This window comes from Aquarana catesbeiana, linkage group LG13 (assembly GCF_042186555.1).
Source record: "Aquarana catesbeiana isolate 2022-GZ linkage group LG13, ASM4218655v1, whole genome shotgun sequence".
Classification (NCBI taxonomy): domain Eukaryota; kingdom Metazoa; phylum Chordata; class Amphibia; order Anura; family Ranidae; genus Aquarana; species Aquarana catesbeiana.
Genome location: NC_133336.1, coordinates 189,146,291 through 189,163,045, shown reverse-complemented (window position 1 = coordinate 189,163,045; position 16,755 = coordinate 189,146,291). Strand labels below are relative to the sequence as shown.

General features: G+C 43.7%; 1 protein-coding gene across 1 annotated transcript; it reads left to right on the top strand.

The window, feature by feature from the left end:
• Positions 1-212: 212 nt before the first annotated feature.
• On the top strand, positions 213-1,151 carry LOC141116624 (olfactory receptor 5V1-like). Its single transcript, XM_073609017.1, has one exon. The coding sequence runs from the start codon at positions 213-215 to the stop codon at positions 1,149-1,151; it is 939 nt and encodes a 312-aa protein (XP_073465118.1).
• The last annotated feature ends 15,604 nt before the right edge of the window (positions 1,152-16,755 follow it).

Genomic DNA, 16,755 nt, shown 5'->3' with positions numbered 1-16,755 from the left:
CTAGAGCCTGGCCGAGCATCATCAGCACTCTGGAAACCCCCCCATATGGTCACCAACTGGAGATCCGCTGCTGTGCACCCACTCCCACTATACGATATCTTCAAGGCTAACCATACTCCATACTCCATATCATTTTTGGATGGATTGGCCCTTTAAAGAATACCAATATAGATGCATTTGAATTCTTATTTTCTTTCTGCTCTTAGAATGTTATGGAAGAAGTCAACCAAACCTCTACAGGAAACTTCATCCTCCTTCGCCTAGCTAACATCCCATCTCTCCAGGCAATCTATGTCCTTGTGTTTTCGGTGATGTACATAATCACTTTGTCAGGAAACTTTCTACTGATCATTGTGGTGAGGATCAACCCAAAGCTACAGACCCCCATGTACTTTTTCCTAAGCAACCTCTCCATTATTGACATTGGTTTCTCGTCCACTATTGTTCCCCTAATTATCATAAACACTCTGATTAAGGACAGGAGCATATCCTTGTTGGAATGTGCAGTGCAAATGTTCTTTCATTTGGGTTTAGGAGGAACAGAGTGTATAATTCTAGCTGTCATGGCGTATGACAGGTTTGCTGCCATCTGTAGACCATTGCACTACAGCACCATAATGAATAAGATGTTGTGTGTTAGATTAGCAGCAGTGTCATGGAGTATTTGCTTTCTGAACTCTGTCATTCATGTTTCTCTCACCTTCCAACTCCCCTACTGCAAATCCCACCATGTCAACCACTTCTTCTGTGAGGTACCACCTTTCCTTCGAATGTCCTGCAGAGACACTTTACTTAATGAGATAGGCATGTACATCTCCGCAGGAATCCTTGGCATGTCTTCGTTCTGCCTGACTGTTATCTCATATGTCCAAATAATTTCCACCATCTTGAAGATCCGTTCCTCACAAGGAAGACGTAAAGCTTTCTCCACATGTGGTTCCCACCTAACTGTGGTGGTTCTCTACTATGGGACCCTTCTTTTTATATATCTGAGACCCCGTTCTATATACTCTCCTGCAATAGACAAAACTCTGTCCATTGTATATACGGTAGTAACACCAATGCTGAACCCCATGGTCTACAGTATAAGGAATAAGGATGTGAAAAACACAGTTAAAAGAACACACATAAGAATTGAAAAAAATATATAAAACGAAATGTTGATTTGCATTACAAGACATCATTGCATAAACAATGATTAAATATTTCTGGAGTCTGTATCATCCTGAACCACTTCAGCTTCGGAAGGTTTACCCCCATTTCTTACCAGGCCATTTTTGTGATACAGCACTGCGTTGCTTTAACTGACAATTAACACTGTACCCAAATAAAATTGATGTCCTTTTTTTCACACAAATAGAGCTTTCTTTTGGTGGTATTTGATCACCTCTGCGGTTTTCATTATTTGTGCTAGGAACAACAGACGACTGACAAGTTTGAAAAATATATTTTTTACTTTCTGCTCTAAAACACATCCAATAAATAAAAAAAAAACAAATTTCTTCATCAATTTAGACCAATATATATTCCACTACATATTTTTGGTAAAAGAAATCCTAAAAAAAAGTATATTGATTGGTTTGTGCAAAAGTTATAGTGTCTACAAACTATGGGATATTTCTAGTTATTTTTTTTTTTTCTTAATTAATTCCTAGTAATGGCGGCGGACCAGTGACACTAATACAGTGATCAGTGCTAAAAAATATACACTGTCACTGTACTAATGACACTGCCAGGTTAGAAGCTAACATCAGGGGCGATCAAAAGGTTAAATGTGTGCCTAGGAAGTGTTTACTAACTTTGGGGGAGCTGCTTTTACTACTGGAAGACATAGATCGTTTTTTCTGCTTCTCAGGAATGCAGGATCCATGTCTTCTGTACTCACGGAATGACAGTCTGCCTTGTTTACATAGGCAGACTGTCATTCTGTCAGAGTACTGAACGATCCACGGGTCCCAGCATACATGGGGTCCATGGCTCCCGCTGTGTAAAATCACAGTGGGAGCGAGCGGCCGGCAGCGCACGCTCACGCCCAAAACCCAGAAATGCAGAATCACTTATATATAGGTGATTCTGCACAGAGAGGCCGCCTTGTAGCAGTAAATCTGCTATGGGGTGGTCGTAAAGAGGTTAAAGGATTAGTTCACTTTTTTTTTTTTTTTTAATTATAAATGCACATGTGGTAGACATGTGCAAGTCATTTAATTCGGAATTCGTTTTTTTAACAAATATCGACGAATTTAATGAATTTTTCCAAATAATCGTAAATTTGAATATTCGAAAATTTGAAAATTCGTAAATTCGAAAATTCGTAAGTTTGAAAATTCGTAAATTCGAAAATTCAAAAATCTAAAATAATAACTAACTAATAATAACTTAACTATTACTAACTATTAAATTATAGGTATTGGAATTTCCTTTCAAATTTGGCTCTTAGTAAATGTAACGAAACAAGAGAAGAAAAAGACGGCGCCCTCTAAATACAGCGTGTTTTGCAACAAATTTATTATAGTGGATTAAAAACATCACTCACATTTAGGCAGATAATTTCCAGCATATTAGGCAATAGCATATGTTCATCCGCATGTTCCCAAGTGGTAGCAGTATCATGGGCCGGTGGAAGGTGTCCTGAGTCTTGAGTCCTGTGGCTATCCGGCAGTGCTGTGGGTACTTAGCCCTTCCGGGTGTCTGGGACGCAGAAGAGGGATGCTCCGTGATGTGCCTCGTTGTACTGGTATCCTCACTTCCGGGAACGGGGTCAGGCGGGTGGCGCTTCGCGTTCGGAACATGCGTTCTCCTTCATCAGGCTCTGCTGGTGGCCATCTTGGTGAAGGGAACTAATACCATAAGCGAGGGAAGGGGTGGCGATGTGATTGGACTGAGGGCGGGACTGTATGTGATGATGCATTGCATTTGTAAATATGGAAATTGGGCAAACACAGTACGGGAACGATGTCTGTGTCACGGGGGAATGATTAAATGAATAAATGAATAGCCAGGAAAAGATACTAGTGGGTGAGGAGATGGGTACTTCGAGATGGATATTTAAATATATAATACTGAAGGGTATATGATAAATATATATTCTTATACATTTGTTGGATCTTATTTAAAAAGTATTATGGGGACAGGCTAGAGGACTGGGCGGCTGAGAGTGGAGATACACTTATATAGCTAAAAACAATATCCAAATAACTATTAGATATCTAGCATTACTAAATAATAAATACTATTTTAGTGGCTATACACTTACAAAAATGATATGAGAACAACCGGTGGGAACTTAGGTTCGAGATCTATATGAAAGAAATTATGTTTAAAGTGTTAATAGGGAAATTTAAAATAAGAGGGATGAGATGGAACAATAATTAGAAAAATCAAAATCAATATATATAAAAAATTTAAATAAAATAAATGGTTGTACTTATCCAGACAGGCATACATGTTTTTATATACACATATGTATATATAATTATTAAGATTAATTCGAATCACCCCTCCCCCTCCCCTCCCCCCCATTTCCAATACCTGTCTGGATAAGTACAACTATTTATTTTATTTAAATTATTTATATATATTGATTTTTATTTTTACTTTTCATTTGTATATTAATTGTTTCATGTCATCCCTCTTATTTTAAATTTACCCATGTATGGGGAAATGTTTCCCCATACATGCTTAATGCTTTAAACATATAATAAATTTAATTTAAACTATAATACATTTGTTGCAAAAACAAGCTGCATTTAGAGGGTGCCGTCTTTTTCTTCTCTTGTCTTGTTCCAGAGCTCTCTCTGGCTTGTATGGACTGGCTGCCTTCTACATTTTCAGCACCTTATTATCCTTAGGCCTCTTTCTCACGGGGCAGATCAGTGATGATCCGCCCCGTGAACACCCGCTGGCTCAGCGGGGATCGCTCCGCCGATCCCCGCTGAGCAGAAAGATGACAGGTCCATCGCTGCACGCTGTGCAGCTACGGACCTGTCAGAGCGCCGCTCTCCCCTATGGGGGGATCGGATGATGACGGACCGTAGTGTCCGTCGTCACCCGATCCGATCCGAAAACGGATGGAAAAGTAGGTTTTTCCTCCGTTACACTTTTCGGATCGGAGCGGCGTCGGATGTCAGCGGACATGTCACCGCTGACATCCGACGCTCCATAGGGATACATGTATGTCCGTTTTTCATCCGAAAACGGAAGGATGAAAAACGGACATACGGATCCCTCGTGTGAAAGAGCCCTTACATGGACTAATGCTTGGAAGTGATATATTTAAAATTACACACCAAGTCAGATTGCCAGACTTTCCTCCTCCCCCCCACTTCATCCCCTAGTATATGTATACAGCTATATCCTGAGTGCGCCGTATTAACCCCTTGTCTGTCAGTAAACGTAACGAATACAAATTTATCAAAAGTTACGAATTATCCGAAGTAACAAATGCCACATCTAAACAAATGGAACGTAACAAATTAATGATAATAAACAACAATAATAATAATAAAAACTTTTTATCATTATTATTATTATTATTAATTTGTAACTTCGGATAAATTTGTATTTGTTACGTTTACTAACAGCCAAATTTGAAAGGAAATTCCAATACCTATAAATTAATAGTTAGTTCTTATTAGTTAGTTAGTTATTCTTTATAATTTTCGTGTTTTCTTTCTTATTTTCGGATTTTCAAATTTACGAATTAACGAAATTACGAATTTTCGAATTGTGATCATAACGAATGACCCGAAAAACGAAAAGAAAAAAAAGAATGAAATTAGATCAATTATGTATTAATTAAAGCCTTTGAAAAAAAAAATTATGTTTTTTCTACATTTTGGATAGTGTGGGGAAGGTTTAGAACCCCATTCAGGTTTTTATTGCTATTCCCCTCCTTTCCTGTCTTATGGATGACATATGATTTCCTCCCTGTCATGTGCCTCGTGCATGCCCTAGGGACCGTGCTACGGCACAATCTGTCACTACGGGACACAGCGGATGACAGACCAATTTACCTATTTGGTTAAATATGGTGTTGCGCCAGGTAAATAGATACCAAACTTATCACACTTTAAAATTTAGCACGCTTGTGAAATGGCGACTCTTTATCAGCCTTTAATGGTTACCAGTTTAGAGTTACACAGGAGGTCCATGCTAGAATTATTGCTCTCGCTCTGACATTCCTGGCGATACCTCATGTGTGGTGCTATCGCTGTTTACGTATAGGTATGGGATCAATGTGTACGCTCGCCTTTGCACGCGAGCATGAGGGGGACGGGAGCGTTTTACATGTTTTATTTATTGGTGGGACAATGACAGATCAGCCACCGGCGGACACTGACAAATGTTAATGTCACAATGGTACACTATTACACTAATACAGATTTTTGTGTGCACTGGTACAGATGTGATGGGACACTGACAGATGTTTTGTGCACTGGTACAGATGTGATGGGACACTGACAGATGTTTTGTGCGCTGGTACAGATGTGATGGGTCACTGACAGATGTTTTGTGCACTGGTACAGATGTGATGGGTCACTGACAGATGTTTTGTGCACTGGTACAGATGTGATGGGTCACTGACAGATGTTTTGTGCACTGGTACAGATGTGATGGGTCACTGACAGATGTTTTGTGCACTGGTACAGATGTGATGGGTCACTGACAGATGTTTTGTGCACTGGTACAGATGTGATGGGGACACTGACAGATGTTTTGTGCACTGGTACAGATGTAATGGGGACACTGACAGATGTTTTGTGCACTGGTACAGATGTGATGGGGACACTGACAGATGTTTTGTGCACTGGTACAGATGTTTATGGGGGCACGGTGACAGATGTGTATGAGGACAGGGACAGTGGTGCTTAGTGTATTGTGTGGGGGGGATCTGTGACAGCTCTGTTTGTAAAATCATCCTTACACACAGAGCTATCACATACCTTGAATATTCCCTCGCTCCCCCCTCCCCCTCCCCTCGCACTGAGCTGTCACTGAGCTCAGCGGGGAGAACTGACACAGAGATACGTGTCTCTGTTTACACTGTATAGGCTGTGATTGGACACAGCCACCATGTGATCAGGAGGGCCAATCACAGCATCCATATCCGATCCTGTCTAGGCTGTGTCCTGTGATCAGCCTTGGGGCCACGCTGTGGGCACTTGTTCTGAGGGACGTTCCTGAACATCCACTCAGAAGGGTGAAAACCCACCTGACTTTTTATGTACAGTGGCCGGGTGGGGAGAAGTTAACTGAGGGAGGGCCAAGCCCCTGAAACATATCATTGTGATGGCATTATCTCCTTTGGTTTGACATGGTTTAAGTGCTCTCCAAGACCTCCAGTTTGCCCTCACCAGCCAACATTCTAGCGCTCTTCTGCCAGATGTATGACATCACATCCGGTTCCTGGACACGTGACTTTCCGATGCGCGTGCCATCTCAGTGATCTCATCGGCTGTAATGCACACACTTTCCCATTGTCCTGAGGCTCCTGGGCAGTGTAACCTATTCTTGGGTCCAGGATCATGTGTCATCACGTGTTTCTCCTCTTCACTGGTTTGGAGATGTATAAGTCTGGGCACTCCTGCATGTTATGCTTATTAACATTACATTAAAGTGAATTTAGATGTCATCTATTCCTGGGCTTGTGGCTCTACTGACTGCCACAGGGCTGGGAGCGCTCTTTTATTTGTTGTTTTGTGCTCATAGCTTATTGCTGGTTGGATGAGTAGTTGGAGCTGCCCTTACTGTGGTTACCTACATACATAGTTACATAGTTAGTCAGGTTGAAAAAGTCCATCTAGTTAAACCAAAAAAAAAATACAATTCCATATACACAATCCTTCACTCACAGTTGATCCAGAGGAAGGCAAAAAACCCCAGCAAAGCATGCTCCAATTTGCTACAGCAGGGGAAAAAAATTCTCCCTGATCCCCATTGCACTTGGTACTTGCATTTTTTTCTGTAATATTCTTTACAGCAGAACACACCCTGAGGGAGTGAATAAATGAAAGGTGGGGTAAGACGGTCGCTGAGGACGCCAATGACAAAACGCGTATGACAGAGCCACGCAATAAGGAGTCTGCCTGCTTGCAGTTTGTGACAGCGGAACTTTAATTCCACTTAAAGCCTTTCTCTTCCGGGTATCTAAAAAAAAAATGCAAGCCAGCTTGAAATGTTTTATCTTCCACAAAATTGTCATATTAACAGGTTATTTCTCTCACATGGCATATGCATACTTGCAACTACATCCCAAAATACATTCTTTTCTTTTCAATCTTATTTTAGTGAAAGGTGAGGGATTAACAAATGTATTAATCAAGTTACAAAATATAATACACATGTAGGTTACATACAGCAGTGAGGTAAACTTTTACGGATTATGTATAATCTAATGCATCCTAACTTTAGTATTCCTGTTGTAATAGTGGTGCATGGTAATATAATAACATGTTACATAGAAGAATGAATAACAACATGTGAGCGGGTTCCAACCTACAATTCTATACCGATTGTACACTAATCGGGATGATATGCTGTAGGGATCCCTCATTGTCTTAGGGTAAATATCTAGTTCACGGTTCTATACTGGGTATATGACCTCAGTTCATATGCTTGGGTGTTAGGTTCAATGCGGGAAAGAGAGCAAGAAGGTAAAGAGAAGAAGGGTTACATCAAGGAAGGGGTAAGGGAGGTTAAGGATCACTCCAGCATGGCTAATCGGTAGATGAGATTGGGTCCTCAGCAGCCCATAGAGTAAGGTCTTCGGAGTAACGAAACATTGACCATGATGTCCAGGTGATGGAGAACTGTTCCTCCTTCCCGGTTTCCTGCGGCAACAGACGTTCCAGATCTTTTATCCGATCCACTCCAACAGCCCATTCTCCCAAGGTAGGTACGGCCACTGTTCTCCAATGATGGGGAATCACCGTCCTATCTGCAGCCAGAAAGTGACGCAATATATCTTTTTTAATCGACTTGAGGGGTCCTGGGATCATAGATAGGAGGGCTACTTCTGGTGAGGGCTTAATTGAGGTCGCCATCAGCCTGCTGTATAAGTCAAAGACCTTTTGCCATAGTTTGCCAATAGAAGGGCAAGCCCACCAAATGTGGAGCATTGTTCCTCTAAAGGACAGGCATCTCCAGCAAGTGTCTGGCAAAGAAGGGTTAAAGCGTTGTATAGTCGCAGGGCACCTGTACCATCTTCTCAACAGTTTAAACCCTTTTTCTTGAGTCTTAGTTGCTAGGGAAATCTTATGCGTCAGGACGAAGCACTTTTGCCAATCAGCAGGTGAGATAGAGTGTTGTAAGTCTACTCCCCATTTCTGCGTATATGGTGGAAGGTCAGGGATAGATATGTTCAGTAGCAGGGAGTAAAGTAGGAATACCACGTGCGTCGGCAGGTCGGGTTGTAACAGCAGTTCATTGAAATTCGATGGGTCAGATAGGATATCCGATAAGGAAGAAAAGGTGCTTATGTATGACACAACTTGGCTTCTCTGTAGCCACATTGTTGGGTGTCTCAAAGCTGTCCGGGGAGGCGTGTCCATTCTTAGAGATGGGTCCGCATGAAGGGCCTGGTTCTCCCTATTCCAGGGTCCGAATCTCCTCCCACTGACAGCTGGAGGGAAAGCTGGGGTCCCAAAGAGAGGGGTTATAGGGCCCTGTGGGTTAGATATTTTACTAGTTGAAACTATATCACCTGAAGTGTCTGATGAGTAAGAGCAGTAGAGAGCGCAGCGTCTTTACGCTGGGCCATAGATGTCCACGGCAAAGCGCAAAGATCAATCTCATTTAGATGACTCTCCAGTTGAACCCAAGGTTTGGACAAGGGGTGATGAAACCAATCTATGATACGTGTGAGTACCGCCGCCTTGTGGTATACGGAGGCGTCTGGGACCCCTGCTCCTCCCCGGGCCTTCGGGAGAACCGTGGTATCATATCGTATCCTGGGATGGTCCACCTTCCATATAAACTTGGAGAAAATCTGACGGAGTCTCTTAAAGAAAGAGGTGGGGATGGTTTGAAAGAGGTATAAGAATCGAGGAAGAACATCCATTTTCAAGGCATTTACCCTACCCAACCAAGAAAGCCATTTGGAAGCGTAAATATTCAGATCTGCTTGTGTTCTGAGGAGTAGAGGGGTAAAGTTACTGGAAAAGAGTTGAGATGTGTCTGTTGGGATGTGGATTCCTAGAATAGAGGTGGAGCTTGTCTTGAAAGGGATGGAAGATGAGAGTTGTTGAAGGGCCTCCTTTGGAAGGGAGATATTAAGGATTTCTGACATATAATGGTTAACTTTGATGTTACTTACGTCTTCATATCTCTGGAGCTCCTGTATAATTGAGGGTAGAGATACTTGCGGTTGGGTCACAAACATTAGCAAGTTATCCACAAAGAGAGCAATTTTTGTATGGACAGGACCTACCTTAATACCATGGATAGCTGGGTTGTTCCTAAGGGCAATGGCCAGATGTTCCATGACAAGAACGTAGAGGAGGGGGGATAAGGGGCATCCCTGTCGTGTTCCATTGTGGATAGTAAACTTTGGAGATAGGGATCCATTTAGTCTGATTCTAGGGGAGGGAGAAGAATAGAGGGACATTATTCTGGAAATCATATTGTGGCCCAATCCTATCTGTTGCAGGGATAGGCAGAGGAATTGCCAGTCGACACAGTCAAAGGCCTTCTCCACGTGGACTGTAAGAAGGCACAATGGGATATTGTGAGTGCGGGCATGATCAGTGAGAAGTGTTTTCAGGGTATTGTCTCGTGTCACTCGTCCACTCACAAAGCCAACCTGGTCCAAATGTATTAGCTGGGGCAACAATGGCTGCATTCTATTTGCCAGCACCTTAGCAAACACCTTCAGGTCTACTCCTATCAACAATATAGGCCGATAGTTCGCACACAAAGTTGGGTCTTTGTCCGGCTTTGGAATGAGGGAGATGTGTGCTTCTAGTGTTTGCAGAGGGAACACTGATCCCTCGGAGAGGGAGTTAAACACTTTTGTTAAGATGGGGATGAGAAGGGGAGCAAATTGTTTGTAAAATTTTGGAGTAAAGCCATCAGGGCCCGGGCTTTTACCAGATGGGGTAGCTGCGATGGCACAAGCAACTTCGTCCTCCGAGATTGACGCTTCAAGGTCCTCTATCGTTCATCCAAAGTAGGTAATGCAGTCTGTGAAATATACAAGGCCTGGGCTTCTGCCGTAGTAGAGGGAGAGTCAATAGGGCTTGCTGCAGGTATGTTATACAGGGATTGGTAAAAATCTCTGAAAACCTGGCCCATTTTAGAAGGCGAGGAAACGGTTTCCCCAGATTTGTCCTGTATGTGGGATATAAAGGTGGTAGGTTGTTTAGTATGTAGTGTACGAGCCAACGATCTACCACATTTGTCCTGGAATTGGTATTGATGAAAGGCAAGTTTGTTCGCAAACGTACGGGCTGATGCTTCGTATAATTCCCTGAGCTGGGTGCGGGTGGCAGAAACCTCTGTAAGCTTTTCCACCATTGGAGAGCACTTATGGGTAGTCCCCAGTGTCCTAAGCTTATGTACTGCAGTATCTATCGCAGCCGAGCGTTCTCTCTTCAGGCGAGCTCCCATTTGTATAAAGCTGCCCACAAAACCGCCTTTAATGCCTCCCATTTAATGGGTGGTAAAGTGTCATCAGAAGCGTGATCTGCAAGGAAATTTGATATGGTCTCCGAGATCCGCTCGTCACACCCTGGATCTGTTAGTAGCGAGTCGTTTAGCCGCCATGTCCACTCTTTTACTGGGGTGGAGGGGATCGAGAGTATCAGGTATATGGGAGAGTGGTCCGACCAAACCATAGGGTCAATTTCACATTCCGGGGACCAATCTAGACAGCCATGGTCGATCAAAAAATAATCAAGGCAACTGTATGATTGGTGGACGTGAGAGAAGTGGGTGTAGTTTCGGGATTTAGGGTACAGTATCCTCCAGACGTCAATAAGATGCATATTATAGATGGCACGTTTCAGAGCCCGCAACTTAGGAAAGGATATAGAACAACGGGAAGTCGAGGAGTCCAGAAGTGGATCTAGAGGAGCGTTAAAGTCTCCTCCAAGCATGAGCTTGCCTTCCATGAAACCCGCCAAGGTCCTTAAGTATTGCAAGACTGATGGAATTTGGTGAGTATGAGGCAGGTATATGTTGGCTATTGCAAATTTAGTCCCCCATATGGAAATTTTCACAAAAATGTATCTTCCCTGGGGGGTCTGTCATATGATCGAGTAATTCGATAGGGAGTGACTTGTGGAAAGCAATAGATACTCCCTTAGATTTTTGTGTTGGGTTGGTGCTGTGAATCCATCTATTAAAGTATCTGTTGGAGCAGGAAGGGGTGGAGTCAAAGTGGAAATGTGTCTCCTGTAATAGAAGCACGTTAACCTGACGTGTGTGCATTTGGTAAAGGATTTGCCCGTGTTTGTTGAGACCGTTTACATTATATGAACAGAATTTCAGTTGTGGGCGAGAAATCACTGTGTGAGCCATGCTGGAGTGTGAAAAGCTATAAAAAAGGGGGGAAAGGGGGTAGAATATAGTGGGTTAGGGAAGAAGGCAGTAGGGGAGAGTATAGAACAGAAAGTGGAATGGGGAAGGGGGGGAGGGGAGAGGAGAATGTAAGGATACAGGAGGATGTAGATTTTAGATGGAAAGACACCTAAGAAGAAGCGTCCAGGGGTGCTCGCAAAGGCGAAGCACTGCGTGAAATGTCATGCTTTAGGCACAAACTGTGCCAGTCCTACTGTGGGAGAAAGGTTGAGATGGGTTGACCTGAGTCGTGATCCCGACAGCATATCAGGCATAGGTTTCGTGTATTTGGCAAACCTAATATATGACCCATATATGAGGCATATGGCAGCCGCTTCCGAGTGAAGTCTTCCTAAAAAGACGGTGTTGGCTCCCACCGTTACAGAAAAGGGGATGAGGGGAGATCCCTGTCATCTATGAGGGAGTATCAGGCTCTTATTCCCATTAAATAGATTGACCCAGTGTTACAGGGATTGCATATAGGATCCTATTCAATTACTAGCATATTATAAATATATAATCTCAGTCATAGGAAGAACAAATAAAAACATTCAACAAAATATGAGTGTTAATTCCGATTGTTTAACTTAGGAGGACATACAATATGTAATTATGTTGGCTCCATCTGACAGATAAAAAATAAAAGGAAGAAAGGGGTATCGGAGGATCGATCCTGGGAGGCACTCTAGGCCCAAGTGTGGTGCGTGCCTCACTTGCAGCTGAAAATTATCAGGACCGGAGGCCACGTCCCCTTCCTGAGTCGACCCCACAACTTCAGTTAACATCAACAGTCATGTATCACATAGGGGTTGGGGGGAGAACAACCTGAAACTGAGCGGAACATCATATGTAAAACATTTAGTGTATTCTGGCATGACCTGACGCCCATCACAGTGTGAAACAAAAAGTGTCAATTACCTGCATTCTCTCCCGAACCCCAGCCAGGCAATTGTATTGGAAAAGGGCAGGAAAAGAACTGATAGTTCCGTCTCCATGTAGTCAAACAATACCTGACCAAGTATGTTGGAGGGCATGGATCTCAGGCCTGCCAGGAATGCATCAGAGCCGTTAGGATCCCACGGTGAAATAAATGGTGTGGAGGAATGGGATAAGGCAGTTGTCTCCAGTGTACTATCGGGTCAATCTTCTGGAGAGGTAGGTTGCCTTATTCCAGAGCCAGAGGATACTGATCTAGACCTAGGATGTCTACGGCGTTGCGGGAATGGGCCAAGTCCCATCTGTCTTGATCGGTCGTCTGGGGGGTCCAGCCAGTTCAGGACATCAACCGATCTTCTTCAAGGAAGAGGAAGAAGTCAGGCAGCTGGTCTGGGTCTGATAGCATGAAGGGGTGACCCCAGGTATAGGAAGCCCCAGCTTGCCGTATGAGGTCAAGTCAAGTATTATATATATATATATATATATATATATATATATATATATATATATATATATATATATATATATATATATATATATAACACACACACATTTGTTATGTTTTTTTACTTTATTTCAGAGCATAAATATATATATATATATACACACACACACACAATCTGCTTTGAAGTAAAACAATTAACAAGTGTATATGCTGACATCTCACCAAAGCCCCCCCAAAAATATAAAATATATAAAAAACAGTGTAAAAAATTAAAAAGTAATTAAAAAAAAAAAAGTGTAATAAAATACTACTGACACCACTCTCCCCTGCCCTACCAACACTGTCCACTGTCCCAACCCTCACCCCTCAAAAAGCATTGTGAAAAAAAATTAAGAAACATATTAAATTGTAGAAAAATCAATTATTAAAAATAAAAAAAACTACTGACACCGTCCACTGCCACATACCACCCACCCCTTTCCCCAGAAGCACTGTGGAAAAATATTAAAAAGGTGATTTAAAAAATATTTTGCAGGGGGGGGGGGTTGGGTTGCGGGCGCGAAGTGCCACCTCCCTGAAATGAGTTTTTGCAGGTTGAGATGTCTGCATCCTTGATACTATTTTGATGTTACATTTTGAAAGAAGATGGACGCCAGCAGTAGGAAGGTGGCGGAGGCCATGTTGGTACACCCCGCACTGCTCAGCACTAAATCTTTAGCCTTTGGGTACTGAAAATGAACTCAGAGCCACACTCGGGATTACCGCCAGGGAGGTTAAAGCCTATGATGATGGACTTTTTGACATCCAAATACCTAATTACCAAAACATCAGATTAGGGAAGGTTTTCACAACAGGAGAGATGTGTAATTAACCATCTCTGGTTTTCAATACTCTGGCTAAGTGCTGATATGCCTTGTTTATTTTACTGCTAAAAAGCCAATATTTTGATGCTGACAGGTTTGGTATTCACTATGATTTAGTTCATTGTAAACTGTGGGGTTAGAGAAAGAATGTCTGGCACAAGTAATGGAATTAAATCCAGATGGTTTATCGCAGATTGGCAAATGAGGGTGACACCGTGTGCAACCGGACTTCCGTCCTCCATTTGGAGCCTTCAGAACTCATTATGTTAACATGTTTCCTTGCCTTAGGTCCTGGTACCGAGCCTGTTATTTATTGATGATATGAACATTTTTTGTAAGAATCAGCAACTCTAGCAGGAAGAATTCCCCGCCGGAGAGATTATAAAAATGCAGTATAGACCAATTTCCGCTGTTACTGAGTTGGCTAAAACTATTTTCTTGGGAAGTCTTTTCTACATTTTTGCGGCTCTTACTGTAAAGAAGTCTTTTTGTGTGCGGAGGTTAAACCTTTTTCTGCAGATACAAACTTTACTGCCACTGACTACCAATGCAAGGAAGGTGGTGTTCGGGTTAAATTTCACTGCCACTGACCTTTCACTGACACTGACTGCACTGACCACCTAGGGTAGGGGGGGTTACATTTCTGTGCCACTGCCCTGACCACAAATGGTTGGGGGGTAGAGTTAAAAATTACTGACCACTAATAGGAAGGTTAAATAGCATTCTTACTAAGCACCAGTGCAGGGAAGGTAGGGTGGGGGGTTAACAGCACTGCCACTAATACTGGAGGTTATTATTGCAGACACTGACACCAAACCATGAGGATAATAATTGTGGTCTATGACACCAATACTGGTGGTATTATTGCAGACATTGACATCAATGCTGAGGATTATTATTGCAGTCTCTGGCACCAGTGATGGAAGTTATTATCACGGCCACACTATTGATTGCATTGATTGCACTGATGCTGCGGGCATTAGCGGCTGGTGCTCAAAATTTTTTGGGGGGGGCGCAAACAAACTGAAAAAAAAACATCAATTGCAGCCACTGTGTCTAGCAAATGCAGCCACTGTGACATAAATTGCAGCCACTGTGCCACCCCACCCCCCTGCTCGCTGTCTGATCAGCACTTACCCCATCTTGGTGGCGGGTCAGGCAGCGGGTGATGGCGGCGAGCTGTGGGACAGGCAGCGGGTCAGGCAGCGGTGAGCTGTGTCCTCCATGCATCTCTTCTTTCTTCCTGCTAGGCATCCTATAGGAGCACCTGTCCTTTCAGCCAATCAGGTGATGGGTATTAGACCCACGCTTCCTGATTGACGGAGAGGTGGTTCAGTGTTAGAAAAGCAAATATTAATTTGCTTTTCAACACACCTGGGTGGGCTCCACCCTATTTTGAAGCCTATTAGAGCCTATGGCTCTAATCAGTTGCTTAAAAAAAACACCCCCGCCGCTGCAATTCAGGTGCCAGACACCTGAATAAGGGTTGGCCGTGGCGGCCATGGATAGATTAATGCTATGCATGAGTCTATCCATGATACATATAGGGGGGTGGCGTGATAGAGGGGGCGGCGCCCATGAACCCTTAATGGCGCCCACTGCTCTCACTCTGTGCCAGTAATCCAATGCAACAGGTAGCAACTGTACCGGGCTCCCCAATGAGACGAATCTTCCGCCATCCGCAAAAGTGATCGAGCTGCTGTATAGGCATTCAGATCAATTTTACCTTGTGGGAAATTGCAGGATCCTATAATAGAAAACTCGATTATTGCTGCAGGGATAACCAAGATATCACCCTTCACATCCAAGGACGTATAAATACCGTATTTATTGGCGTATAACACGCACTTTTTTCCCCTGAAAATGAGGGGAAAATCGTGGGTGCGTGTTATACGCCTATCGCCGATTGTAAGCTTTTCGGCCGCTCTCAGCGGCTTTTATCTTTTCTCGGCGGCTTTGAAAATGGCCCGCCTTCAGCAATTCTCGGCGGCTCTCGGCCATTCTCGACGGCTTTCGGCCACTTTCGGGCATTCTCGGCGCCTGTCGCAGTCCCGCGGGAGCCGCCGAAAGCCGAGTGCGTCCGAGAGCGGCCGAGAGCAGCCGAGAATGTCGCTAAAGCAGCCGAGAGCCGCCGAGAATGGCCGAAAGCGCCCGAGAACGGCGGCGCCATTTTTAAAGATGCACAGACTACAGATGGACACTAACAAGGCTGCAATGGGGACAAGGCTGCAATGGGGACAAGGCTGCAATGGGGGACAAGGCTGCAATGGGGACAAGGCTGCAATGGGGACAAGGCTGCAATGGGGGACAAGGCTGCAATGGGGACAAGGCTGCAATGGGGGACAAGGCTGCAATGGGGGACAAGGCTGCAATAGGGGACAAGGCTGCAATGGGGGACAATGCTGCAATGGGGGACAAGGCTGCAATGGGGGACAATGCTGCAATGGGGGACAAGGCTGCAATCAGGGACAACACTACAGATGGACACTGACAGTTGACAGCAGGGCAGGAAGTGAGGTTAAATCTATCTAACAGAGCCCCCAGATAACAGTTAAGGGAAGAATATTTACCTAGGTGGATGCTGCATCTGTCCCCCGCTGACTCTGTAGTAGGAACTGAGCGCTCAAACACCCTTTATCGCTCAGTTCTCCCTCTCCGCTCTAACCAGAGACCTGGAAAAGGTGTGTGTACCGCTCAATCTCAGTAGAGAGGGGGTATGTAAACGGTACATCCGAAGCTGCTGTTAGAGTGCCTGTCCTGGCTCCTGCAAGGGTTCAAGAAAAAAAGGGGTAGCCCCTGGGAGTTGCACATCTAAGGTGTCCTAAAGAGGTGAATGGAGTGGCAACCTCAGCCGGGACTTCAAACAGGTCATGACCCCAATGCTCTTACATTGAAATATACACTATAATACCAAAAGTATTGGAACATTGTTTTGTGCACTGGTGTGCAGTCATG

Coding starts and splice junctions, on each gene's coding strand:
- LOC141116624 (XM_073609017.1), top strand. CDS start 213: ATGGAAGAAGTCAACCAAACCTCTACAGGAAACTTCATCCTCCTTCGC.